General features: G+C 60.5%; 3 protein-coding genes across 13 annotated transcripts in view; all 3 read right to left on the reverse strand.

Moving 5' to 3' along the window:
- Nucleotides 1–10,102, reverse strand: part of DSCAML1 (DS cell adhesion molecule like 1) — a 100,948-nt gene extending 90,846 nt beyond the window's left edge. Inside the window, exons 1-3 of one of the 5 annotated variants that reach the window (XM_080567640.1) lie at nucleotides 9,986–10,017; nucleotides 9,870–9,912; nucleotides 9,556–9,626 (exon numbers count right to left, since the gene is read on the reverse strand). In XM_080567640.1, coding sequence (XP_080423766.1) covers nucleotides 9,556–9,580 — 25 coding nt within the window. In that variant the 5' untranslated portion in view covers nucleotides 9,581–9,626; nucleotides 9,870–9,912; nucleotides 9,986–10,017. Of the gene's footprint in view, nucleotides 1–6,752; nucleotides 6,956–9,555; nucleotides 9,845–9,869 lie in introns of those variants that run through there. The other 4 variants (XM_080567639.1, XM_080567641.1, XM_080567638.1 and 1 more) reach the window with 4 other exon arrangements.
- A 3,601-nt stretch (nucleotides 10,103–13,703) lies between these two features.
- FXYD2 (FXYD domain containing ion transport regulator 2) lies at nucleotides 13,704–16,783 on the reverse strand. Of its 2 annotated transcripts, none has more exons than XM_080567667.1 (6): nucleotides 15,880–16,783; nucleotides 15,170–15,208; nucleotides 15,013–15,087; nucleotides 14,210–14,246; nucleotides 14,078–14,108; nucleotides 13,704–13,908 (listed from the first exon to the last, which is right to left on the reverse strand). In XM_080567667.1, exons 1-5 carry the CDS (start codon nucleotides 15,971–15,973, stop codon nucleotides 14,084–14,086), a joined length of 270 nt encoding a protein of 89 aa, XP_080423793.1. In that variant the 5' UTR covers nucleotides 15,974–16,783; the 3' UTR covers nucleotides 13,704–13,908; nucleotides 14,078–14,083. The 2 variants fall into 2 exon arrangements, with proteins under 2 accessions (XP_080423793.1, XP_080423792.1); XM_080567666.1 differs by lacking the exon at nucleotides 15,880–16,783 and adding an exon at nucleotides 15,645–15,810.
- A 317-nt stretch (nucleotides 16,784–17,100) lies between these two features.
- On the reverse strand, nucleotides 17,101–26,420 carry FXYD6 (FXYD domain containing ion transport regulator 6). Of its 6 annotated transcripts, none has more exons than XM_080567663.1 (8): nucleotides 26,264–26,420; nucleotides 20,363–20,422; nucleotides 20,095–20,133; nucleotides 19,910–19,984; nucleotides 19,769–19,805; nucleotides 19,460–19,509; nucleotides 19,294–19,336; nucleotides 17,101–18,821 (listed from the first exon to the last, which is right to left on the reverse strand). In XM_080567663.1, exons 2-7 carry the CDS (start codon nucleotides 20,418–20,420, stop codon nucleotides 19,308–19,310), a joined length of 288 nt encoding a protein of 95 aa, XP_080423789.1. In that variant the 5' UTR covers nucleotides 20,421–20,422; nucleotides 26,264–26,420; the 3' UTR covers nucleotides 17,101–18,821; nucleotides 19,294–19,307. The 6 variants fall into 6 exon arrangements, with proteins under 6 accessions (XP_080423789.1, XP_080423787.1, XP_080423791.1 ...); XM_080567661.1 differs by having other exon boundaries at nucleotides 20,363–20,425; nucleotides 26,264–26,416; XM_080567665.1 differs by lacking the exon at nucleotides 26,264–26,420 and adding an exon at nucleotides 25,179–25,566 and having other exon boundaries at nucleotides 20,363–20,425.
- Nucleotides 26,421–26,633: the final 213 nt, after the last annotated feature.

Here is a 26,633-nt window from a genome sequence, read left to right on the forward strand (position 1 = left end):
ACGCTGCTGGCTCCCAACGAGCCACCGGGGACCCTCCCTGACCTCAATTCCTTAACTTGGGGAGGAGGGAACAGGAGCAGGGGGGAGAAGGGAAGAGTCTCCTTGCATGAACATCCTCGTGGCCGTGCCTCCGGGGCAGCGCAGCGCAGCTGCTGGGCAAGGAAAGGCTCTGGAGGTGCTGTTGGCCACAGCACCAAGCTGCCCACATCCACGGAAAAGAGTTTTGTTTTCCTCAGGCGGGATCAGCGAGCACACCCCTCTCCTGTTGTGTCCCCAGTATGCTCAGTACCATTCTCCACCAGGTCATGGGCACCACAGCCCCTCGGCCCTTCCTGCACGCAGCCCCCGTCCTGCCATGAGCTGGATGTCCACGTGCCTTTCAGCACCACTAAACCAGAGGTGAGAGACTCCATGTCTTTCTCTCCGGGTACTCAGCACCAAACCATCACCCAAAGTGACCAAATTTCCTCCTTTGCCTGCTCGGAGCCCGACGGTCCCGCACCAAGGACACCGCAGCCAGAGCGGCCCTGCAAGCCATGGATGTAAGGGACCAGCAAGAGGCGAGGTCCAGCACTAGCACCGCACTCAAAACAGCACATTTATAGGCTGGCCATGGCAGTGCCCACCGCCCGAGCTGAGCACAGGGGTCCAAGCACACGGAGCATGCTGTGCACCCATCCTGCACCCCTTGCCCACACCTCCAGACGGGTCTTGGGGTCCGTCCTGGAGCAGCAATGGGAGAGCAGCCGCCCCCCGACAGGGAAGCCTCTCACCAGGCACCCCCCGGGGGGCTTGGAGGTAGAGGGGGGAAAAGAGTGGAGAAATACCTCATAAACAGAAATTCAGCTTAGCCATGAAGCTTTTTCAGGTCAAAGGGGGAAAGGGATTTTTAATAGAAAATGGAAGTTATGGGATTGGCAATAGTTATGTGACAGACGCATAGAGTTAAATCCAGATAATCTCCTTTACCATTTAGCATTGAGCACCATCCTAATTCCATGTTTCATAAAACTGTCTCCAAATCACCGAGAGATTAAATATTTAGAAATAGCACCGCAATATTTTTAAACCAGAAATCACTGCTCACATCTGGTCAGATGTGCTGACCCTAACCTAAATATTGAGGGCATTAATTCACAGGAGCCTGAGCTGAGGCAGCTACGGAGGACTCCACATGCAATGGTTTCTGCTGGGGGAATTGCAGCGAGGCAGGCACGCAGCACCAAACACCACAGCCCGGGCTGCTGGTGAGGCAGATCTGCACAAAGCCCACCACGTAGCTGGACGCTGTCTGGCTTGCTCTGAAAGGCAGGTATTTTAAGTTATCGAAGTGCAATCTTCTTAAATTGTACTAAATTGCAACCTAGAGGTATTGAAATATTAATATCTCTTTCTGAGCTGGGAGAAGCAAGTCATTTCGCTATCATCCCTTAGGAATATTTACTAGTCTTGATGGCTGGACTTTCCAAACTCCGGAACTAGCAGAAGCACGGCCGCTCGCAGCTCTGCAGAGCGATGTGCTGTACCGAAGGCGCTCATTTACTCTAACGAGTGGCTAAGGCAGAGTGGCCATAAATTGACCCCGGGGTTTGTCAGCAAGTCACGTACCTCGCAAGAGGCAGCTGAGATGTAGGTGTGAGCCCTGCGTGAGAGGCAGCACAGGCTGCAGAAGCACAGAAATGCCATCCCAGATGAGAGCCCAGCCATGCAACCCTTCCTCACCCCCAAACCTCACAGAAGAGCTTGTCCTTTTGTCACCAAGTGGATTTAGGACTTCTCAGACAACAACCAGCTGCACGCGAGTGCAATTAGAGACGTTTCTCCTGAAGTAGGAAGCATTTTTTTCCTGCCCTCGATGCACATACATCACCTGTGTTAGCATTCAGGACCCCCCAGCCATCCCCAAACCCAGCTTCTCAGAGCTAAACAAGGTCTTTGCACATCGGTAACTGGATGGAAGCCCCACAGAGATGGGAAAAGGCTAAACAGGATGCATTTCAAGGGTGCACGTGCAATTCTCTGGGCACAGGCAGTCCAGCTTGGCCGATACAGACACCACTGATTGCTGAGGGCTTCTTTATGAGTGACCACTGGTGGCTTGACCGTTTGCCATGTCCGAGCACATTGCCATCATTCACAGGGAGGGCAGGTGCTAGACTCCAGTCCTCTTCATCCCCCCAGCAGCACCTTGCCCAAGACCTCCCTCCTGGGCTCAGGCAGCCCAGCAGCAGCCAAAGGGACCCCACGAGGCACTGGGGCTTCTCCAGCCCCCAGCTGCGACGGGCTGCAGGGAGGCTGTGAAGAACTGCGGGCTAATCACCACCTCGCCACTCATTTATTATCCTCATTAAGGGTGGTTGACACCTGCCCTGCTGAAGGGGAAGGTGAACTGAAGCCTGGCACACACAGCAGGGTGGGAATTACAGGTAGGTGGCAAGTTGTAGCCTTTCCTCCCCGCTGCTGGGGGCTTGGGCAGCAATTCCATCACACGCTGCCTGCACACCTGTAGTGCTGAGATAGCTTTTGGCCTTCCCTGAAACAAGCTTCCATCAAGCCCTCGTCTTCAGGAGGCTTTCTGCTAACGAAGGGAGTGACCTTGGAGCTGGCAGCAAGAAGTGACACCTTGGGGCACCACGGAAGGGCCAGGGAGAGGAGCAGAGGGGCGAGGGGACGAGCACACACTGGTGCCCTTCAAGCTCTCCAACACCCAGCAGAGCCCAGGCGCACCCACCCCCCGCCAGCAGCACAGCTTTCCCACATGGATGTCACCCCACAGCAGCACCTTTCCAGCCCCGAGGGATGAAGCCGTGTCCCTGTCCATGCAGCCTCCCCAGGGACCCCCGCTGGGGGTGGGAGCAGCACCCCTAAAATGCCCAGCACAGCCCAGGGGGCTCAGCAGGAGCCCAGCACCCTGTGAGCAGCGACCCGAGCACCTTCCCCAGCCCTGGCACTCCAGCCCCAGAGCAAATCCCACCCCGGGGCAGCCTCGGAGCTCGCAGCCACCTCCTCTGGGGGGGGAAGATGGAGCGAGGAGAGCCCAGCCTCCGGTCCTCCGCAGGGAAGGGCTTGGAGTGCTGCTGCCTGCTCCTTAATGCATCTGCATGGAAATGAAGGCCTGAACCACCTCCAGCTATTACAGCAGCACCCAGGCAGAAGCTGTAACCCTTGCGTGGAAAAGCAGCGCTCCCCGCTGATTTGCTTGGCCCCAGGAATGTGGTGCTGGGGTCACCTCCTGCTTCAGCTGCCTGAAAGCACCGGTGGCACCACCCCATCCCCGCGGGGCCGGACGCGTCCCCAGCTCTGCCCCAGCTCCCTTCAGCCTCCCTCAGCTCCTCCAGAAGGTGGGGAACAACCCAGGGACCGCAGGCAGCAGCCGCTTCCGTGCCGAATACAGAGTCCAGGTCCCGAGGGGACAGCAGGGACGTGGCCCAGCTGGGTCACAGCACGGTGCCACCAGGGAGGCCGGGCAGGCACACCGGGCAGGACGGGGGATGCACCAGAGGCCACGCACACCTGCTGCTGGCCTTCCTCCAGAGCCACCAGCCCAGGACTCCAGCAAACCACAGCTTGCACGCTCGCTCTAAAAAGCATAGACAAGGATTTTTGCCCCGTGGGTGACAGGAGAGGGAGAGATGTGGGAAACGGGTCAGTAAAACCAAGCGGTGAAAGGGAGCTCGCACACCTCATCCCTTCCCCTTTAAGTTGTGCTTGCTCCCTTCTCTCCCACGGAAACGAAACCCAACAGCCTTTCCAAGAGGCAGCTGCTGCTAGCAAAAGTCAGGAAATGGATTTCCAAAATATTTGGTACAGCTCTGCTAGCAGGTGATGATGGCAATATGCAGATTATATGCCTTCAGGTTTATTCCTAAAGGATCTCCAAGCAGGGAAAGGGTAACTCACAGAATTACAACACAAAAATATGTACCTGGCTATAATTTAGATTTCAAAGACAAGAAACATTCTGGACCCGAACCAGCCACTGCAAACGCTTCCCATTAAAGCACGCTTTGTAGCTGCTGCGACATCCAAACACCTTCCTCCCTCATGCCCTCCTAGGAAGTCGCACTCATTAGCAGTCTGCTTATTTGGGTGTGAGATGACTTCATATCATCCACGGCACAGCTCAAAACTCACATGCTGCCATGTCAGAAGGATTCCTGCCACAAAGACACGCTTCCAGTTTTATTCTTGCTCTCGCTTCGTCAGCTGCTTCAAACGAGGACAGAGCGCTCCTCATCCCTCCACCTCGGACCATATGGGCAGAACCGCGGGCGCTGCAGCAGAACGCGCCCCGTGCCATCGCTGCCCAGACCTAAGCCTGCAGCTCCCAACCAGCCTCCGTCTCCGGCAAGGGCTGCTCGGTAGCACATCCCTGGCACTCGCAACCCGAGCGAGGCAGTCTCTATTCCTCCGGAGAGCAAACGCACCAAGAAATATAGGGTTGCCTATTTCGATTTTCTCATCCAAAAGCAGGAGCAGCCCTAAACCTACGCCGGGTGCAGGTAAGGGCTCCGGGCAAGTTGCCATCGTGGCTCCTTGTGCTGGGAAATGTTGGCTATCCGCGGGCTAAACGCACGCCGGGCATGGCGAGGAGCTCAGTGCTGCAGCCTTCTCCTCCGTGCATTTAATGAGGTTTCCATGTTTCATTTCAGAGAAACGAGCGCTGTGCCACGCTGGGGGGCCGAGATGGGGAGAGATTAAAAAATGCAAGCTGCATAGTTCACTGCACCCAATACAGGAACATAATGTAAATATAATGCCAATATAAATCAGCAGGCAGAGAGACCCAGCAAGAACATGCAGGGAGATGCTTTCCCAGCTCAAAGCCTCTCAGTTTTGACCACTGTGCTCTTCATCACATTGCTCGCCACTCGCATCCCCTCCTCCTCGGTGCGGCTGCTCACACTCACGCCACCAGACCTTCTTTCTGCTCAACTCCCTGCTTGTTTGCTTGCCAAGCACCTATTTTTTTGTTGTTGTTTTACGAGCAAGGGAGAAATAAGCAGATGCAGCCCATTCAGAGATTTCTAAACTTCAGCGGTCCCCTGGATCAAATGTTTATCTGCTTTTAGTTTCTACTCGAGCTCTTGTTCTACAGCAGGAACATATTAAAAGGTTGTGCTTCGATGCCCAGAAATATTAAGTATCTGAAAGGTTTATCGTGCATTAAGCAATTCATTTTTTTTATCCTATTATTATAATGAAACTTCCATTGTATTGCTGTCCTCTCTTTGGAACCATTTCACTTTAACGCTTTCCATCACCAAGACGGCTCAATACTGAAGATACATTTTATTTCTCAAAAAAAGAGAAAATGAGGCCACAAGGACTTGTGCTAATGGAGGCTTTTAATATGCTCTTCTCAGAAGAGATAGCTCTGTGGGAAGAGAGCCCTTTTCCAAAGAAGCTGGGGCTCAAAACATGCAAAAGCAATAACCTGGTGCAGCTCGTTATTATTTTGACTACTGGGGGTGGAGGTAGAGGAACTGTGGTGTCCTCGATGGCTATTTGTTTCCGGTTTTGGTGGTGGTTGTTTTTTTTTTTTTTTTCCTTTTAGCACAGTAAAAATGCAAATGTAAGCAAAGCAGACGCTGGCACGTTCAGCTCAGCAGATCCTAAACAAAAGCGATTTTGGTTAAAGCTCCCAAATGCAGTTTTAGTCCAGCTCCAATAAAGCAGCTATTCCATAATTAATAATTGATGGAATAATTGATCATCGCCATGCCACTGGACAGGATGCCCTATTAAACCTTGGTAAATATTTTTCATTGGATTAGCATTAAGATAGATGTGTAATTCAATAGACAGCAAGAGAAGTCTCATGTAAGGAGCCAGCTCTGTTCCCTTTTATTTCTCTTTCCTCATTGCCTAAAATTCCCCCTTTGCTGTTCTCAAATGTCAAAAAAGATAATTAGGGCAAATGTCATCTTATATCCTCTGAGCACACAATTTTCCAAAAGGTGGGCACTTTCATCGCCACATCTGCGGATCGGGTGATGCACAAAGAGGTAATTTATTATAGGGACATAATTAAAAATTCCCACAGAACTGGAAACGGGCAATTCCTTTATGTAACATCGATTGATTGTTGTAACAAACGCCCTGTGATTTAACTATGCATGTTACGTGCAGCTCCTTGGCTTTCTTTTTTAATTGCATCCGTAGCGGAGACTTGGTTTAGAGTATTACCTCCATAGATTCGGGTAGCGTTCACTTAATCTCCAACTTTAATTTAATCTCTAATCTTTAAGTGTGCATCTCCTCGGCACACTTGTTTCACGATTATTTTTTCCCACCCGATCTGATTTATACCGAACCACCGGGCTGCACTTCACACAGCCCTCCTGGAGGAAAGGATGGGGTTTTTAAAGCACCGCTGGGTTTAGCCTGTCTTATGGGATTAGGATATCGCTCTAAGTAGTCCCGGAAAAGCGGGGACACCAGAACAAAGCTCTCCAAAGTACCGCCGCAAGCCCCGGCAGGTCCCGTCGGGGCAGCGGGCAGCCCGCACCCCGGGGGGCTCCGGCACCGCTGGGGGCTCGGGCTCGGCTCCGAGAGCCCCTGCGCCCCCCGGGGGCCGGGCGGCACCCCGAGCCCCCCGCCGGGACCCCCGGAGCGCTCCGCGGGGGGCGCCGCGCCCGTGGCCCCGGAGCCCCGTGGGGGCGCACGGAGGGGGTGCTGGGCACCGGGGGGGGGGGGGTGCAGGGCACCGGGGGGAGCCCGCCGCGTCCCCGCTGCCGGGCGCCACGTACCTTTCGGCAAAGAGTAGAGCAGGAAAAAAGTTACCAGCCACATGCCATAAAGAGCACCTATGGCCCCGGGGTGCGGCGCAATTGCGGACGGTGCGGTGCCCCCGGCGTGCCGCGCTCCCTGCCGCCGCGCTGCCAGCCAGGTTGAGATGCCCAGAGCCGAGCTCGCAGCCGCTCCTCCTCCTCCTCCTCCTCTCCTCCTCCTCCTCCTCCTCCTCCCCCCCCCTCTCCCGGCGAGTGGCGTCGGGCGGGTGGGCCGGGCTGCGCGCACTGCCCGCCCCCGCGCCCCGCGCCCCGCCGCTCGCCCCCGGGCCCTCGTGCCCGGGGGGTGCCCGCTCGCAGCCTTCCTCAGCCCCCCCCCGGCTGGCGGCAGGGGCCGGGGGCGCGCACGGGGGTCGAGAGGAGGCGGCCGGTGCCGGACGCGCTCCGGGGAGGCGAGCCTGGAGCGCTCCAGGTACGCTCCCCATCCTCTGCGAGCCCGGACGTCACCCGTGCCAAGGGGGCTGCTCCCTCGGGGGAGCTGTGTCCTAGCCCCACAGCCGCTCCTCCAGGCTGTGTGCGCAGTGCTGTGCCCAGGACAGCCGAGGTGTGCAGCACCACTCCGCCGCGGGCCGCCTGGAAACTTCTTTGCAGCCCCGGGACAGAAATGAGGTGACACCAGCCCTGCCTTGCTGCTCCCCGCAGGGCCCAGCAGACCTCCCCGGCACAAGCATCGCTCCAGCCAGCGGGCAACAAATACAAATTGATGCTTTACTTTGGGGTATGTTTATCTAAGGCTTATCTCAAGCCTAGGATCTTACTCCCCAAGTCTTGGTCACAACCAAAGCCTACTTGTCTGGACCATTCGAGGAGCTCAGAATGCTTTTTCTTGAACTGATTATAATGGTTTTGCTTTGCTTTCCCAAGGCAACCTTTTCAATCCTAATTTGTAGGAAAATAAACAGAAAGACTGAAGTATGCTGATTTCAAACAGAAGAATGAGAGAAAAAACACTTTTTTAAAAAAGTTTAGATTTAGTTGAAAACGTAACATCATCTCTCAGTAAAAACAACTGGAATAAAAGCAACTCCTTAGCCATTTCCAACCTGCACCTCTTCACTGCGATCCTTCCTACCTGGGAGTGCTTTGGAATAGCCAAAGACCTCACCATGCCACTGAGGTGCCCCTTGCACTGTGCAGGAAGGCCATCGCCATTTTGCACAGGACGGACACAGAAGCCAGGAGGGCTGAGGCTCCCTCACGCCCACCCCACAGCCCCCTTCCCCTCCCCAAAGCCAGACTCTCCACATCCTTGTTTTATTGATGAGCAGGATGAGGCCCGCCCAGACCTCAGCTCCAAGAAGTCAACAGCAGAGGTGGGAGAGAACCCCGTGCAGGTCTGGCCTGATGCCACAGCCCTTCCTCCTCCTCCTCCTCCTCCCCCCGAGGCAGTGCTTCACCTTCCTGGGTGCTGCGAGCTCCATCACCACCCCCTACACAGCCGTTCTGGGCTGCCTCAGCAGCTCTGTCACCGTGTGTGGGTGTCCCCGCGCGCAGCCCTCCCACCCGTGCACGTGCACCTCCCCTGCCAGCTCATCCCCAGCTGGGGCCGTGCCACCAGCGTCCCCAGACGTGACGAAGCACTGGGTGCTGCCCACCCTGCGCCCACGCACCCCTCCAGGAAGCGAGGTGTCAACAGCCAGCTCCATCCGTGTGCAGATGTTAGCTGACACCTCGCAAGGAAATTGGTATTCAGGCCCATTCCCAAGGCCACAAGCAAGTCCCAGGCTCTGGGGAGTGCCAGCCACATGCCAAGCATCTGCCCCTTCCCTCCCCAGCAGCTGCTGCAGGATGGCAGCACAGCCGAGCCTGCTAACGGGAATCTTCCAGCTACAAAAACTGCCAGAGCCTCCTGCTGCCCTCACACCGTGGCCAGGTGCTGAGCACCGAACAAAGCAGGGGTGCGGGGCTGGCAGGGTGCTCACTGGTGCAGCACCCACGGGACCGCACAGATCTCCCTCTGAGGCACACGTGCAGGGGGAGTGAATGCACTCAGTGCTTCACTATTAGCTCCCCCAGCTATTCAGCACCCCTAGGGGGTTTCCATCACTCCTAGCCCCCACCGAGAGCACTAACCTCACCCTGCCTATAGCCCCTTCCTCCCGGGGAAGGCAGCACCTGCCTGCAAGGCGGGAGGGAGCTCAGGAGGAGACGAGGAGAGCCCAGCGGGGCAGATGACCAGCCCTGGGTCACACTCGGGGAGCCACGGCGAGCCCTTGAGCTGCCCGTGCTGTTCATTCCTGCCCTTGTGCTCCTCCACTGATTGCGCAGCCAAGGCCATTTGTCAGCCTCCCGCGCCAGACGCGCTCTGCACCAGCCCCGCGGGTCTGGCAGCAGGGCAGGCAGCCAGGCCCTCCCGGAGCTGGCTCCTACGAGCCCACACCTGGGACTCCAGCTCCATTTACAGCAGCCACCGTTTAGGGATATTCGACTTCCCACAGCTCCCACATTTGAATGCTCGCAGGAAGCTTTTGTGCATTTCCTTTGCATGAGTGCTCAGCCCGGGCAGCCGCTGTCCTGCTACCAAGCACCCCATCAGCTGGCAGGGAGCGTCATGAGCTTTGTGCAGCTGGGATCAGGAAGGGATAAAGTTCATCGCAGGAATTGTTTGGGCTGCTCCAACCTGCACCAACACACCGGGACACGTGCGTGTCAGACTCCCCTAAGCCACACGCCGCTAACAGAGAGCAAGCAGCCTGCCACGGCCAGCAACAAGCCCAGCTGCACAGATAGCTAAAGGTAATGCTCATGCTATAAAAATACTTACCTGGCCCAAACTCCACAAGACCCATGGGAAATTACAGCAACACACGTCCTGGTCCCTGGCGGATTTCCTCCCTTCAGGCAAGGGACGGTCCCGCTCAGCCCGGAGCACAGCAGGGGCTCTCCCCCACACACTTCTGCCTCTGCCCTAGCACATGGAGCGATGCTGCCCCAGCAGCTCTAGCCCAAGCAGCTTTTTCTGGCTCTAACTTTTTCACTCTGGGTCTGGATCACATTTACACTCAGCTCCCATATCCCCTGTGCCCCGGAGCCCTGGGGATTGCAAGGTGCCCAGAGCTCAGCACCCTGCTAGCTCACCGGCTGCTTTCCTTGGGACGTTTCTTCCCCCAGGAACAAAAAGCTGCTGGCATTCAGAGGAGTCTCAGGGAAAGCGGCCCGAAGGAGGGTGCTCCCAGCCCCCCCAGAGCACCCACATCCAGCTGCAGCCCCCAGCTTCGGCCCCGTCCCGAGGGCCCCTCCAGGGGCAGGGGCGCAGCAGCAGGCACCGGGCACCGCCGCGCCGCGACCCCCGGCCCCCGGGGCTCGGCCCCGCGCCCTGCCCCGGCCCGGCCCGGCTCCTGCCCGCAGCTCGCTTGGCTTCTGCCTCCCCCTAGCGTCGCAGAGCGGAGAGGCTCGTCCCGGCCGGGCCGAGCACGGAGCTGGAGGGCCCGGCCCCGTGGGGATGCTCCCGGGCTCCTCAGCCCCGGCCCGGCCGCCGTGCGCCCAGCCCGGGGTGCCCGGAGCGCACAGGGCGCCACCGGTGACTCCTCGCAACCGCTGCTCCGGGGCGTGTGCAACAGGGAAACGGGGGCTGAAATGTTATTTACTTCACCTGGGAGGATAATTTAAGACCGTGGAGCGCCGCTGCTTTGGCAGCTCCGTTGCTATTGATGGATGCGCTGCCTTTTCCGAGAGCCGAACAAAGGGAGAAGGAGGCATGTGGCTGGCTCCCCGCCAGCCCGGCCCCATCTCCCCACGTCGTCAAGTGTTCCTCTTTGGCTCCATTAGTCACCATTTGCTGCTCTCCTGTTTTAACTAACGAGGAGACATTTTGCTTCGCGTTTCCTCCCAGGCCAAACGCGTCCCTGGCATGGCGGAGATGGCAGAGCAGCGCTGGCAGGCTCCCGGCGGGGCGAGACGAGCAGCCAGCATCTCTGGCTGCTGCTCCTCGTCGTGTCCTGGTGCCTCCCCTCCTCGTATTTACGGTGGATTGAGCACAAAAGGAGCTGGTCAGAGCCCCTCTCCCTTGTACCCTTCCGTCCAGAGGCTGGCGAACAGTTGGTGCCCGGGGGCAGCCGTTCTCACCTGGGCGCCTTCCCCGAGGAAAAGGGCACTCCGTGGTCTGTCCACGGTATTATTACCCGATCCCCTTTGTGTCACAGAAAAGATTTCCTCTCAGAAGATTAATGGCTCAAGGGAGTGTGAGAGAAATCCTCCAAGATTGCCTGGTTGAGGGAAGAAGCTGAATGCTTCCTTCCCAAGGCCAGCAGCTCCCAGCTGACCCTTGGGGCTGGGGCTGGTCCCGTGGGCACCCCCTGATGGGGGCTGCGGCTCCCCTGCCCCAGCCCTGGGGGGAGCAGGAGCCTTTTGCTGGGGCAGTGATGGGAGGAAAGCAGCCGAGCAAGGACGTGGTGGCCTTTCCTTGTGACCTCACCACTCCCCTAGCTCCTGGCACCAATGCCCAAAGTGAAGGACCGCAGAGGTGCGTGCCGGGGAGCGGACTCCCTGACCTGGGGGCTGTGCACGTCCGTGTGCCCACCCCATGGTCCGGGGCTGCCAGCAGGACACCTGCCCCAGCACGGGGAGGCCACCTATTGTACACCTTCCCTTCTGGTGGTCCTGGTTCCCCAGCTCCATCCTGCTCTGATAACAGCCTGGTCTCCAAACGTACGCCCAGAGCAGCCCGCAGCTCCCCGGGGACCGCTCTCCGTGTCACCCCGTGTCCGCTGGCACAGCCCCCAGCCGGGTGTGCAAAGGGCTGTGCAAGCGTGCGTGCACGCGCGCGGCGGCGGTGAGCCGTGCAGAATAATGCTATTAATGCCATCTGGTGCCGAGACAGAGATCCCCCCGCACAGGGAGCCAGACACGGCTTTTCTCTCCCATTAATCTGCCCCCCACCCCCGAGCCGCAGGGGCTGGGCGTGCAGGGCTCTCCGGGGGGGCTGGTGCCAGGGGACGCGCACCCTGAAGGGCATGTGTGTCCCCGAGCCCCCCCACGGCCGCACACGGGGGAAAATGGGGAGCCCTGAGCCTGGAGGCCATGAGGACCCCTCCTGAGGATGGGGTCTGTCTCCCACGCCAGCTGCACCCCCGGATGCTGCGCCCTTGGCTCCTTCTTTTGGGGGGACGCAGCCACAGGGTGCCCCCAGAGCGGGGGGCGGGCAGGGCCAGCCCTTGGCTCGTGCCTCGTCGGTGCCATAAAATGGGGGCTGCTCCCCTCCCCGAGGGGCTCCGGCTCCTGCTGGAGCTGTGCGAAGCTGCCACGAGTCTTTATTAGTGGGTCAGTGTCAAATCAAAATTATATTTCAAAATAATCTCCTTACCGTGTTCAGTAAGCACCTCAGATTATACAAATTGCACGGATTTTGTCTAACAACCCCCCCCCCCGGCTAATCCTATTTTCCTGTCAATGTCTGACCTCGATTGAAGCCCAAATGAACCAGGTGAGCCAGTTTCTCCTCCGCCAGCAGGGTGGGGGCGTTCGGCTTTGCAGAACACGGAGCGATACGCGCTGAAACCCTCTGGGGCCCTGGACCCATCAGGGGCTAAATTAAAAAAAAATAATTTAAAATAAAACAAAGTGAAATAAAGTAAATTAAAAATAAAATAACAGAATAAAGTGAAATCAATAAAATAATAAAATAAACAATAAAATAAATCCAATGAAATAAAATAATATAAAATAATGGAATGGAATAAATGGAATGGAATGAAATGAAATAATGAAATGAAATGAAATGATTTCATTTTATTTCGTAATAAATAAATTATTAATTAATAATAAACGATATTTTATTATTTATTAATAAATAAATAATTAATAAATAATTAAGTAAATAATTAATAAATAAATAATAAAATGTAATTAATAAATAATAAAATATAATATTTATTTAATTAATTAATAATAAAATATTTAACTTATTAATGAAATGTTCTTTATTGTTTTATTTATTAATTAATTGTATTTAATAAAATTAAACAAAAATTTATTTTATGAAATAATATAATTTTACTTTATTTATAAAATAAATAAAATTTTGATTTTAATTTTATTTACAAATTAAAATTAAAATAAAATAAAATAAAATAAAATAAAATAAGATAAAATAAGATAAAATAAGATAAGATAAAATAAGATAAGATAAAATAAAATAAAATAAATAAAATAAAATAAAATAAAATAAAATAAAATAAAATAAAATAAAATAAAATAAAATAAAATAAAATAAAATAAAATAAAATAAAATAAAATAAAATAAAATAATAAAATAAAATAAAATAAAATAGGGGAAGTGCTGGCGGGGAGGGCACCAGAGGAAGCCCCCAGCCCGGCGATGGGGGGCGGACCCCAGCCCCGCGGGGGGCAGCACGGCCCCCGGCAGCCGCGCACCGCCCGCCGCCAGGTGTCCGCCGTGTGCTGCCGGCTGCGGGGCTCCGTGCCCACGGCGCTGGGATTCCCTCCTCCTCAGCACCCAGCTGCAGGAGACGTTGCTCGGTTTTGGGCTGCGAAGCCAAAGATCCGGAGGCAGAAACGCCCCCCCCCCCCCCCCTCCCGTGCCCAGCTCGAGCGCTCCGAGAGGAACAGGCGCGCCCCGAGCCCCTCGCACCCAGCTCGTGCCCGCGTGTGCCCACAGCCTGCGTGGCTCGGGCTGGGCACCCCAGGAGAAGGGCAGGATTTGGGCACCCACCGCCCACACTCACGCAACGGGGACGTTTCGTCAAAGCCACCCAGGTGGCCGGGAACAGGGACGTCCCCCCCCCCTCTGCGGGACCCGACACGAACCAAGGAAACCAAGAGCCAGCCCCTTCGTGCCGCCGGGGTGCAGAGGGACCAGCAGGGACCCGTGCTGGCTCTGCATGGTGGAAGATGCCCGCAGGGCGTTGGTGCTGGGCCAGGAGAGTGGGCGGCCCAAACGCCTGGGGCACAAAGTTTAACCTCTCTCAGCTGGAACTTTATTAGCCACGAAACACTCGCAGGATCTGACGGAGGGGAAAGCACGAGGGCAATTTGCGTCCCGGCCTCGCCCGGGGTGAGCAGGGGAATGGCGGAGGCACTGGAGCGGGGCAAGGGGTGGCCCTTGGCAAGGACAGCTCTGCCTCGGACCAAGCTCTCCTTCCACGGCATCGTGGCAGCTCTGAAACCGGAGGGAGTGGGAGGTTACGGCGCGTCCTGGCTCCTCTCCTCCTGAGCCAGACGCCCACATGGGCATTTCCTCGAAGCCTCGCGGGGCTCCCAGCATCACCCCCAGCCCTGGCAGCCCCGGGGAGCCCGGCTGCCAGCCCGCAGCATCTCCTGCGGCCTACCTGCAGCTACAGGTCCTCCTCGTTTCCTTGTCTGCGGAGCAAAAAGCAAGGGGAGAGGCGTTACACGGGGCGACGTGGCTGAGACGCAGGGAGGGTGAGCCAAGGGTGAGGCCGACCTAAAACCATACCCACCTCCTCTTCTTCTTCCCTCCGCAGTGGAACCGCTGGCCTGGGGGCAAGAGGAGCAGCTGAGGCCTCTCGTGGCTGCAGCCCCTGCCCCAGCTCCCCCCCGAAACCCCCCCGAAGCGGTGCTGCTCCCGGGGCTGTCCCCCCGCTGGGACCACCAGCTCTGCCTCCTGCGGGCTGTCCCTCTGCCTCCGCGCCGGGGCTGGCCCCCTGCACAGCACCCACAGCCCAGTGCTGGGCGGTGCCGACCCCACGTGCTGCCTCCTGGCCCCCCAGTGCTCCCCAGCAGAGCCCGAGCACTCTCCTGGGTGCCCATGCATCTCCCCAAGCTGCCCCTGTGGTTGCAGACGCAGGTGGTTATTCTATATTTCTCCCCAAAACTCTTCAACAACGTCCCTGCACGCTGCTGGAAGCCCGCAGGGGGTGATGCAGGCAGCAGGGGCGGTTTGCAGGAGCCCCGCACGCCTGGCACCACATCCCCCGGGGAGCTGCCGAGGGCTGAGGGCTCTGGGAAAGCTGGTTTCTCACTCTGGGAATGTCAGAGTTTTCTCTGCTATTTTTAATTACTGACCTTCCCTCTGAAAGCCTTGACGCTGGCAGAGAAACTCTAAATATTTATGTGGTCTCCTTCCCAACTCGCTTTCTGTTGGGAACGTGCCCCGGTGGAAATTTCGCAGGCGTTTCGGGCTGCGGAGGGTCCCCAGCCCTGGCGTGGGGGGGCAGGGCCAGCACCCCGAGGAGGGAGGTGAGGGAGGGTCCCCGCAGGGGAGCAGCACCAGGAGGGCACCCAGCCCTCCCAAGGCACTTACTGAGGATGATGAGGAGCCCGATGACAAACGCCACGACGGCGAAGATCAGCCCCCCGTTGCGGATGGTCTCATAGTCTGGGGGGGAGGAGAGCCGCCGGGGTCAGCCTGGGGAGGTGGGAGGTGGGCTGCAGCCCCCGGCCGCCCGGCTCGCACTTACCGTAGCTGAACCTGTCCAGGCCCTGCTCGGGTGCTTGCTCTGGAAGAGAGGAGAGAGCCCAGTGGGAGCCAGAGCCTGGGCCGGGCTCGCAGCGGGCACCTGGACGGGGCGGTGAGGTGGGAAGGACGAGGAGCGAGGGCTGCGAGGAAGAGCGCTCTGATTTCCTCCAGGTTCAGCCGAGCCAGAAAAGGATTCCCAAATTCCGGGTGTCACCCCAGCGAACTCGAAGCTCACCGTGCGTTCGCAGGACGCATTTGCAGGGTGCACGGGTCCTGAGCTCCGGGTGAAGCTGTGCTCAGGGACCCGGCTCGATGGTTAGCAGAAAGCGGTCGCTGTTTGCCCAGGCTGCACGGGGCAGTGGCGCCTCTCCGGAGCACAGAGCAGCCCCCAAGCTGCCACCTTCTCTGGCAGCCTTCCTCCTCACCAGCAGCCTCATCCTCCTGAAGGCTGCGTGTCACCGCGTGGGCCACCTTACCTGCTGGCACATCTTTGCGAGGGGCACTTTGGCCGGAGAAATCCCCCTGGGAAGCCGATCCTGCAGGACTCTGGGGATCCATCCCCGCATCTCCCCCCATTTTCAGCCATAGCCCCCCCAGCCCTGAAATCAGGAGGGCCCAGCCCCGCTCCTCGCACTGCGATGTGCCCGATCCTGCCGGGTGGCTGGGCAGGGTGCTGCGTGCTACCCCCCCTGCGGCCCCCGGCACCCTTACCGTCACCCATCATGTCAGCGTGCCGTCCGGCGGGCGTCTCGCTCTGGGAGCGGGCACCCAGGGGGAAGCGCGTTAATTGGGAGACAAACCTCATTAAACATTAACGGCCTCGGTGTAATGTTTATCGCAGTCACGCGGGGAGGCACGGGGCTCCCGCCCACCCTGGGGAGGGAGGCCCAGGAGGGGAGGGGGGCAGGCAGGGGGTGCGCCCACGGTGCCAGCCCAGGATCGGAGTGTCCCTGTGCCAGCCGGGAGGGGAGCAGCGCGCCCTGCCCCGCTTCCCAAGCATCAGGCCAGCCGGGCTGCCCTCCTGCTGCGGAGGTGAGAGCCAGCACGGGGCAGAGGGAAGGGCTGGGTGGGACTGAGCTTTGCTGGGGAGAAGTGGGCAGCGTGCCCGGCGTGCCAGGTCCCCGCAGCAGCCGGGTCAGCGCTCCCCAGCCAGCACCGAGCCATCCCGGGTGGCCTGGCTGCAGCACGGCGATGCCCGTGCCAGGATGCTGCACCCCTCGCCGGCTGGGCCAGCCCCGGCCTCCGGCAGGCAGCAGGCTGCTCGATCCAGTTTACCCTCCTCCCGAAATCGGCATGCAGGAGTCACGCACCCACGCTGCTTGGCGTGGAGTGCCCCAGCCCCAGCCCGTCCCCACACCTTGGGGAGAAGCCAGGCCCCAGGAGGGTGCACGTGGGGCCCTCCGAGCATCCCTGGTGCCACGAAGCCGAGGCACTGCTCAGCTCAGAGCCTCACCAGCAGGAAGTGCCCAGCAGGCAGGACAAGGGCGCTCTGTGCCCGCGTCCCTCGGGGCTGGCTTGCTGCTCATGCGCTGCCTTCGCCCGGCCTCTGGCCATTGTTAAAAGTGCTGCTGGCTGCAGAAAGGAGCACGGCACTGAGGGAGCTGCGACAGCCCCGAGCACAAAGCCCTGTCTGTGCTGCCCGGGGTGGGGGGGGGCGCTGCCACTGCCCCCACCCAGGAGCCAGGCTGGCGGCACTGGGGGACAGCGTGGGAAGGGACCCGGCTCTCCGTGCCCGGCTCCTTCCCCGCGGGGACGGGCAGAGCTGCGCCCTGCCTTTCTCCCCACGCTGCCCATGTGGCTGCTGGCCCAAACTTGCATGAAACCCAAGTGCCCCCCGCATGGACAGCCCCCCCTGCACCCCATTTCCCAACCCCTCACACCCCAGGGCTGCCCCTGCCCCGTTCCCCCCTGCAGACTACGCAGCCAGGCACAGGTAGAAACCAAGTTTTATTCCTTGCCCCCTCGGCTGACAGCAGCGAACACACCCGTCCCTTCCCACAGCAGCACGCGCTCCCGCTCGGAAGGAAACACGGTAGCTCGGTTTATTTCACAACAGTCAGGGTATTGCCGTTTGCACACACCACGGGGTTTGCTTTGTTTCGTGTTAACACCGACGGCACGCCACGGACACCACGGTCACTCCAACACCGACACCGGGACACGCACACAGCAACACTGGGGGCTGGGGGCACGGAGGGGGCTGCGGCTGGGGAGCAGCACAGAGATGGGGGGAGCAGAGGCTCTGGGTGGCAGCGGGATGGAAGGGACAAGGTACACAGGACACAGTCCCTCTGCCTTGCACGGAGGGGATGGAGCGTGCTCCCCGTCCCCGGTGCCACCAGGGGATGTGACAGCACAGAGGGACAGAGCCCACCCACAGCACCTCCAGAACCCCTCGCAAAGCCTCCCGGAGGAGGAGAGCCTTGTCCCGGCGTGCTGACAGCACCACTGCTAAGGGACAAATGCAGCAGTGATGCAGGCAGCCATGTCCTGGGCCTCAGCACCGGGGGAAATGCCGCTGCCCCTTGCTGCCACAGACAGGGCTTTGTTTCAGCCGTGTTTGTGCCGAGCCCTGGGGGCGGCTCAGCCCGCCCAGCTCCATCCCGTGGCACGCAGAGCAGAGCTGGGGTGAGGAGCTGGTTCATGCTGGTTTTCCACCCTCGCTCACGGTGACCCCGTGCCGGGGGATTTCACAGCCCCCTCTGCCCCCCCCAGCGGCTTCGCATGCTCTGAGCAGCATCCTGCCCCTACAGCATGGTCCTGGCCAGGGATGGAGGGTGCTGAGCAGATGGGACAGGGCCGCACCAGGAGGCTCCCCCTGCCTCACGCCCGGCACCAAGGTGTCCCAGCAGAGCTGAGCCCCGGAATCACCCCTGGGTGCCTGCAGGATTATTGCTGAGCCACAACGTGCAGCAGGGCAGCAGCACCATGCGGGGCAGGCTGCTTGCTGCTGCTCCCAATGCAGCCCACAGAAAGCTGGAAAAGCCCCAAAATGCTGCTGGACTGGTCCACCAGGGGGATGGTGCCCAGCACCGGCACCACCACGCACCAGCCCTCGGCAGCCCCCCTGGTCTGGGCAGGGGGACAGGGGCTGCCCGAGGGGCTTGGTCCATGCGTGGCACCGGGCTCCAGGCACAGCCCCAGGGCTCTCCATGCCCTGCAGCTCCTGTGCCCAGGCTCGGGACGGAGCAGGGGAATTTCTGCAGCACCCCAGAGGTGCTCCACAAACCCCCGGAGGCTGCTCGGCCCCTCGGTGGTCCCTGGGCAGGTCGCCAGGGGCAGGATGTGGGTGGCCAGCCCGGCTCCGAGAGGCAAACCAGAGGGAACACGGGCTGGCCGGGGACATCTCCTGCCCGCACCCAGCCCCATCACACTCACAGCACGAGAAAGGTGAGGAGAAATCACTATTACAACATCGGCAACAAGGAGCCCTAGAGGCAACGATCACCTTACAGGAACGTCACACAGCACTGGAGGCACAGGACGAGGGGAGCTTGGTCAGGCTGGGAGGCAGAGATCTGGTGTGGAAGTACGGAGGGTAACACGGGCACAGCAGCGCCGCATCTCCCTGGGGGGACCTGGTGCTGTGGGGTCAGTTTCCTTGCAGGCAGTTGGTGTCTGCAGTCCGAGCGTCTGTCCTCGGGTCGCTGGGTCTGCGCGGGGAGGACGGCAGCGAGTGAGGCCGGCGGCAGCACCGCATCCCCCAGCGACCCACACTCTCCTGCCACCGCGGGCTCCACGTTCGGCCCCTCTCCAAAAGCAGACCGCAGCCCAGGAGCTCGGAGAAACTCGGGCTGCAGGGTCCTTGGGCAGGCAGGAGGCGAAATGCCCTCGGGGGTTTGCACCCAGCTCTCTAGAAGCCCTAAAAATAAAACCGCTCGGCGGTGGGAGAGTACAATGGAAGGAAATGTGCTGCTAAGGAAAATCCGGGCAGATGCTTCCTTTTCCTGCCGTGCTGCCCAGGCCTTGCAGAACCTGGGGCTCAGCAGCACCGCACAGTTCCCTGCCCCAGCCCCATGCTGGGGATGCTGAGCTGCACAGAGCAGACGGGGGGCCCTGCAGCAGCCCCCCATGCGCAGCCCCGGCTGTGACAGCCCCGGTGCCCCCACCCGTGCTGGGACTCACCGCATGGCTCTGGTTCAGTTCTCTGCTTTCTGTGCTCCCGTTGCTGCAAAGGGAAGAGCAGAGGGGCTGCGGAGCCTGGCCGAGGACAACCCCCCTGCCCAGGGCTGGGTGCTCGGCCAGCAGCCGGTGCCATGCAGCTGCACAGCACACGGACCAGGAGCCTTACCGTTTGAGGCAATCAAGTTCTCCGCCTGAGCCTCTTCATCCCCCGGAGCTCTGCAAGGACAGGAGCACAGTGAGGGCAGCTGGGACCAGCAGCCCATCCCCTGGGGCATGAGGGATGCTGAGGAAGGTGCCCAGGAGCACAAACTGCTGCTTTCCCACCCGGGAGCTGTGCAGCGGGGCGTCCCTGCGTGCTGGGCACCAGGCACCCAAAGCGATGCTCGCAGGGGGCACCCATCCCACCCGGGGTGCTCCTGGGATGAGCTGGGCACGGGGCAGAGATTCACCAAGGAGGGATGCTGCCCTCACTCACCTGGGCTTCTGGTTAAAACTGCACCTGCACCTCCTGCCTGCAAGAGGAGAGAAACACCGTCAGCGAGGCCAAGTGGGACTGGGCCACGGCCTTTCCCGACGGCTGCCCCAGCCCTCCCCCGAGCCCCGCTCCCCAGCTCACTGAGGATAAGCAGGATGCCAACGGTGAACAGGACCACGGCAAACACCAGCCCGCCGATCCTCAGGCTTTGGTAATCTGCGGGAGGAGACAGAGAGACCCGTTTCTGCCAGGTTCAGGGGAGGGACAGCAGCTTCTGCTCCCCATGGCACACACGTGCGCATCCCTGCCAGCATGGCGATGCTCACCGTAGTTAAAGGGGTCTTCCTCCTTCTCCTGGGTGCCCACTGGAAATAACCAGACAAAGAGTGTAAGGCGAGCACACTGTGGGGTGAGCAAGCCTCCCGGCTCAGCCCCTGCACCCAGCACCGCCCTTCTGCTCCATGGCAGGGCTCTGTGCTGCCTCCTGCTCATGGCAAGGCTCTGTGCTGCCCCACACCACCCCCCCTCTGACCCAGCAATTGCCCCAGCAGGTTTCTGCTGAGTTTTCTGGCACCCAGAGGCACCGGTACCCACCATCTGCCATGGCCGCCGGCACCAGCAGGGAGCACAGGACGATCAGCGCCGCGTCCATGGCTGCTGCGAGAGAGGGGAGAGCGGGGTCAGCACCTGCAGGAGATGGGGCACAAGGGCGCACGGGAAGGGCTGCAGGCAACGTGTGCCCGACTGCGAGGGAGAAGCCCTGGGCTGAGCCCCCCCTGCCACCAGCGGGGATGGGGAGAATGAGAAACACCCAGCAGCCCCAACCCTGGGTGCCACAGCTGTGCCCCGGCCACCCCAGGGCACTGAGGCTCATGGGGGGCAAAGGATGTGCTGGGAAGGGCTGCAGCAGGCAGGCAGACCGTCATTTTGTGCGGGACCTGTGCTGCATTTTGAGCAGCCTCTGTGCTGCCGGGGCTGCAGCAGGAACCCCGAGGCGCTGGCCCTGCTCGTGGCACAGCTGCCAGCACCGGCTCAAGGTTGTGTCGCACGCGATGGGGCGAGCAGGGGGGCTGCGATCTCCCCATCAAGGTCAAGGCTGCGTCCTTCACTCGGAGCATGTTTTAATTTATGCCAATTAGCATAGCAATTACCTTCCTACAATGAGGCCTGTGACCCTTGATAGCTAGCTCGTGGCTGCGCTTGCCCCCCAGCTCCCCGCGCTCACCTGCGGCAGCAAGGAGGGCCCGTAAATAACCCGGGCCCTGCCTGACGGCACAGCCTGTCCCCGTCCCTTCACCAGCACAGACCTGCTGTGCCTTGCGCGGGGCCAGGAGGTGCTGAGCATTGCCCCCCAGACTTCTGGGGGACACTGAGGACCCACAGCCCCACAGGGGCTCAGAAAACACAGAGCTGCCAAGACAGCACCCTGCACCCCTGGGCTCTGCCGTGGCCTCGGCTCCATGGATGCAGCTCCTGCGAGGGACCGAGACCAGGAGGGCAGAGGTAGGTCTGGCCCTGCCTCCCCGACCACCTGCAGCCGCTCACCTGTGTGTTTGTCTGCGTTTTGTGGCTGCCAGGTGGTCACCAAGCCCCCAGCGGTGCGGCTTCGCTGCGCTCTTGCTTCCCACCGAGAAGCCAGGGAGTGTCAGGGGGGCACCCACGGGTGCAAAGCATAGAGGGGCCACCACGCTGTGTGCTGGGGGACACGGAGCTGGGGCCACCCTAAAGCACCGGGGTGGGCCTGGTGCCAGCTCCCTGCGCACGGTGCCGGGCGCGGTGGCCATACATGGTGTGGGGCACGGGCAGACATGCGGAGGGCTCGCTGCTGGCGCGGGCAGGACGGGGTTATCGGGGCCCTGCGCAGCACCGATAGCACCGCACGCTGCTGAGCCGCTGCAGCTGCCGTGTTGGATGAGCTCCGATAAGGAAGGGGCCCTCGACAGCAGGAATTCAGCGAGCTAGCGGATGCGGATCCCTTCAGCCCCTCCAGAGCCTGACCCAAGCTCTGTCCCAGCCCCCCCAGCTGTCAGAGGGGTGGCAGGCAGCTGGGGCTCCATGGGCACCACGGTCCCCCGGACCCTCTGTGGTCCCCATCGCACTGTTTGAGGACCCCCAGGAGCCCTGCAGGACCCCCACCAGCCCTCCCACCTTGGAAGCAGCCCCTGGCCCCGCCGAGGCAGGGAGCACGTTTCCACAACCCCATTTATTCACCGTACCGAGTCGCTTCCCATGATAATTCACGTCCTTCCCTCCCTTTCCGTGTCCTGTCATTTTGAAGCAAATGTGCTTTATCTGAACGCTGGAGGCTTTCATTTCCCCTGCCTGCAGCTGCCGCTGCCATTGTGCGGCGCGGGGCTGCGCTGCCGCCGGAGCGTGCCGCTGGCTGCCTCTGCCCAGGCAATCCCCCTCGCTCGCCCAGGCACGTAATGCTGGATAATTACCAGGTTTTAGAAACGCGTACAAAGAGCCCAACAGCTGGTGATACAGTAACTTCTGGTTGCACATTTTCCTACGGCCTTTATCTCACGTCCTTTAACTGTTTTCTGCCCGGGCGGCCCGTGCCAAGCCAGGCACCACCTGGCAGCAGGCTGTGCGCGCACCGAGGGGCCGTGCCGAGGGGGGGCCAGGCACAGGCGCTGCTGTCAGTCCCCTGCTCGCTTTTTGGCTTCTCGAGCTCAGTGCAGCCGAGCTGAGCTTTTCGCCAAGCCAAGCGCACAGCACACATATGTTCTTTGTTTTGCTAACTCGGTTCTTGCAGCTCACACACTTCTGCACGCTAAAACTTAGCTCCACGCGAGCTAACCGTCGGGCCTGGCAGTGTCCTCGCCAGAAAAACAAACACGGCATTCTGGAGTGCAGATGAGCCCGCTTCTCCTCCAAGGCAGCATATGCTTTGTGAAACGTCACAGGTTTTTGGGGTTGTTTCAAGCTGGCCCACCCACTTTTTTTTTTTTTTTTTTTTTTTTTTTGTGAAGCTGAAGCAAAGCGAGAAAAGCAAACACTGCACGGGGTTTGCCTTCAGCCTGAAGCGCTCGGGGCACGGAGCCGCTGCTCGTGGCCAAACCCCGCTGTGCCCCAGCAGAGGGGCAGCAGGACAGCAGGCACTGCACAAGGGGTGGCTGCACAGCCCCGCTCCCCGGCACGCGGCACTGCATCCCCCCCGTTACTGACCCCAAGTTTGCAGCCGCCAAACAAAGCACCAAGGCGCCCGTACAAACCACTGTGACCGGGGAGCGCGGCGCTCGGCACGTGACTTGAATCAAAACATGTTTTTTTCCTCTTAAAACTGCGATCGGCTGTAAAGCAGGGAGGCAGAGCGGCACAGGAAGCGGGGCAGCGGTGCCCAGAGCTCTCCTGCCCTCCCGCCCTGGCCCAGTCAGCAGTTTTAATGGGGAAAACAAAATATTGCCCCCCCCCTCCAATCTCCTATCCCCACCCCTATGGGGCCAGCAGTGCTCCGGGGGCTCAGCCAAGCTCTGCAGGCGGGGGCATCCTCAGCTTTTGGCAGCAGCAGGGCTCTGCTTGGGGCAGGGGGAGACACGAGGTGCTCTTGTGAGCCCGGCGGTATATGAGGACGCAGACGGGGCAGGAGGAGGACACCAGGCATTTGGGAGAGGCTCCCAGGGCTGGGAGCAGCTCCCAGGCACCGGAGCTGGCCGGAGGCTTCCCCGGCCTGCTGCCTCCTCGCCGAGCCTGCAGCCAGCCTGCCTCGCTCCATGTGGGGCACAGCCACTGCCCGCAGCCTCCTGCTTCTGGAGAACCCCTCCTCGCCATTCTGCACGTCGTCTGGGCACTGCCCGCGTGTGTGCTGTGTGTGCGAGGGGGAGGAGAGGGGGGAAATCCAGGCAGAGGGACCCGGTCCCTCCTGATGAGTTCTCCGAAGCACTGCAAATCGTGCCAGAGCAAGGCAGGTGAATTTGTAATGGTCTTGCGTCTTGAAGCACCCTTTCCCTTTCCATTGTTTTGCAGAGATCAGCCCTGTCAAGTCTCAGCGATCACAGCCTAACGCTGGGCAGCCTCCTTCCGTCAGGAGCCCCGAGGGCACCTCCTGGAGATCAGACCTAGTTAAGATCTCCAGTTTCTGTGCAAAGCCCCCAAGACCGTGGCAGCAGCGCTCGGTTGCCTGGAGCGTTGAGGAGTGTGCATGTGTGAATGGACATTTCCAGCTACGCATCGATGTGCTCTTCTGCCATTTCACGTCAGCATCAATCTGGCTATTAATGTGCCTGTTGTTGTGCCTCGCTCCTAAATGAGAGGGAAGGAGGATTTTCTGCCCCCACCATGCCAGCACGGACAGCACTTCCCAGATTTGCTGCCGATTCAAAGGCTGGCCAGGTAGAAGACACAACCGACCCGACTAACATCAGGTTATCCCTCGTGCATCTGGGGCACCGCCCCAAGGCGGAGGATATTCAAAGAAAACCCTCTCCAGGAGCCCCAGGAACCCAAACTTCAGCCCTGCTCTGGCTGAACGAGACTCATGCAGACCCCCAGGGACCCACCCTGACCTCACAAAAACACACGCTCATAGGGGATCACTGAACACAGCTAACCAAGGCTCAGCCCGCACCCCGTGCTCCGTCCCTCACCCACACCTCGGTGCCGAACTTGCCTCCTGGAGGGTTTCTTCCAGCCCCGGGGCGGTTTGCCCCAAAGCATCAGGGACTGCTGGACAAATCCACGTGCCTGTTACGGGGCTCGCTCGCAGCCCCCAGCACGCTGAGCCGTTTCCCCAGGCGACAGGAGCAGGCTCGCCAGCGGCTCCGCTCGCCCTGCGTTTGAGAGCAGCCTCCAGCGCAGTGAGGCTGCTAATGGCTGCCGGCAGGGAAAGCCCTCAGCGCCAGCTGAGCAACAGCCGCCTCCTCCCGCCTGCTGGCTCCTCGTTTGCTTAGATCAGCAGGTGCCATAAAGCTCCAGTTTGCAAATGTCCCTGCCCCGTGCCGCGGCACACCCGGCTGGAGCCCAGGCTCCACTCGCCAAGCTGGTGTGTCGAGGCGGAGGTGACCTGGTGGCTCCCGGTGCTGAGAGAAGTCCAGATCACCACCAAGCACCGCAAGAACAGCCCAAGAGAACTATTCCAAGCTCCCATGCATCCACAGTGCTCCCACCATCAGCTGAGCATCAAATAAGGGGTGTTTTCTGTGGGGCGACCTGCTCCTGGATGCTGTTCCAACCAGGAACCACCACCGACAAGCACCATGAGGGGCAGCCGAGGCACGGCCACCCCACAGGACGTCCCCGCACACCCCAGTGCCCTCCCCATGCTCGGGTACACGACAGCTGCAGGGCCTGGAGGCTCTTTTACAACCTGGAAACACACAAACATCCCAAAAGGCAAACACAGGGGAACAGCTACACACACAGCCCCCCGCTTACCTTACTGGGAGCTGTCCTCACCATGAAGTCTCACCTCCCGACAAAAGCACGACTCCTCGCAAGCCTCAGGAAAGGAGCTCAGCTCCAAGCAGGGCCGTGAAACGCGAGCCTCACGAGAGGAAGACGCGGGCAGCGCCACGTCCCGTGGGCACGGGGTGTTTGCTGGCCGCCCGGCGAGCAGGCTGCAACAGGTGGCCTGGCGCTGCCGCGGCCGCGCTCCGTGCTGGCAGCTTTCCCTCGCGCGCTCCCATATCTCCACCCCGTGCTGCCTCTGAACACAGCACCCAGACGGCACTCCGGAGCCACCTCCATCTCCAGCCGGGAGCGAAAGCACCCTTGGGACTGAAAATCCCAGTGGGAGCCAGCGGCACCTCCGAGCACCGCGGGCTGGCCCAAACGCGTGCCGGGGATTGCTCCACGTCCTAATCCACGCTCGGCTTTCCCGGGGGGCCGCCCTGCCACGCCGCACGGCTCACTCACAACCCCACAAACCACCTGTCACTTTCCCTCCCACGGCGATATTCCTGCAAGATCCGAGTTCCACCGCATGGCCTCCGACGTCTGTTCCTTCGTTCACCAAGCGCTAATTACACACCCGGAGCGCCACGCTCTCCCTCTCCTCCCGCACGCCTTCCCGGGATAACGCGCCCAGCTGTTTACCACCGCCACGGCGTTACCGAAATATTTACCAACATCACCCAAACGCTGCCAGCGGGGCGCAGCCCCCTCCCCTGTCCCCACCATCCCCACGGAGCCCGGCGAGCACCGGCGGGGGCCACGCGCGCCCAGGGTGTGCCCACGGTGGTCTCCGGTGGGCACGGCCGTGCCCGAGCATCCTCCCCCCGGGGGGGGGAGGGGGGGGCCGGGATCCAGGCGACGAGGGGACGAGGGGACCGCGGTAGCACCGTTACCATGGCAGCCGCCGGGCCGGGGATGCGGGCGGCCCGAGGCGCACGGCGATGCCCCGGGCCCCGACGGCTCCCCCCCGGCGCACGGCGACCCCCGGGGGCACGACCCCGGCACCCCTCGGTTGCCCCCCCGAGGCGGTGCCGGGCAGCCGAAAGGCGCTGGGGGGATGCTGGGGGGCGTGAGGCTGTGCCCCCCTTCCCCCGGACCCACCTGAGCTCGCCGGGGTGGGGGGGGGAGAGGGGCTGGGGCCGGCGCCCCCCGCTGCTCCGGGCCGGGAGGGGCCGCGCGGGGCCGAGCGGCGGCGGGCGGCGAGCGGCGGCTGCACAAAGGCGAGCGGCGAGGGGGGGCCGGGAGGGGCCGGGAGGGGAGGGGAGGGGAAGGGAAGGGAGGGGAGGGGAGGGGGCGGCGCCTGCCGCAGGGTGGGGGGCGGCGGCGGCACCGGGAGGGGGGCTGCGGGCTCGGGGATGGGGCTGGGGGCTTGGGGATGGGGTCGGGAAGGGGGGCTCGGGGATGGGGCTGGGGGCTGGGGGCTCGGGATTCGAGATTCGGGGATGGGGGCACGGGAACGGGGGCTCTAGGC

This window comes from Anser brachyrhynchus (assembly GCF_964034855.1).
Source record: "Anser brachyrhynchus genome assembly, chromosome: 25".
NCBI classification, from domain to species: domain Eukaryota; kingdom Metazoa; phylum Chordata; class Aves; order Anseriformes; family Anatidae; genus Anser; species Anser brachyrhynchus.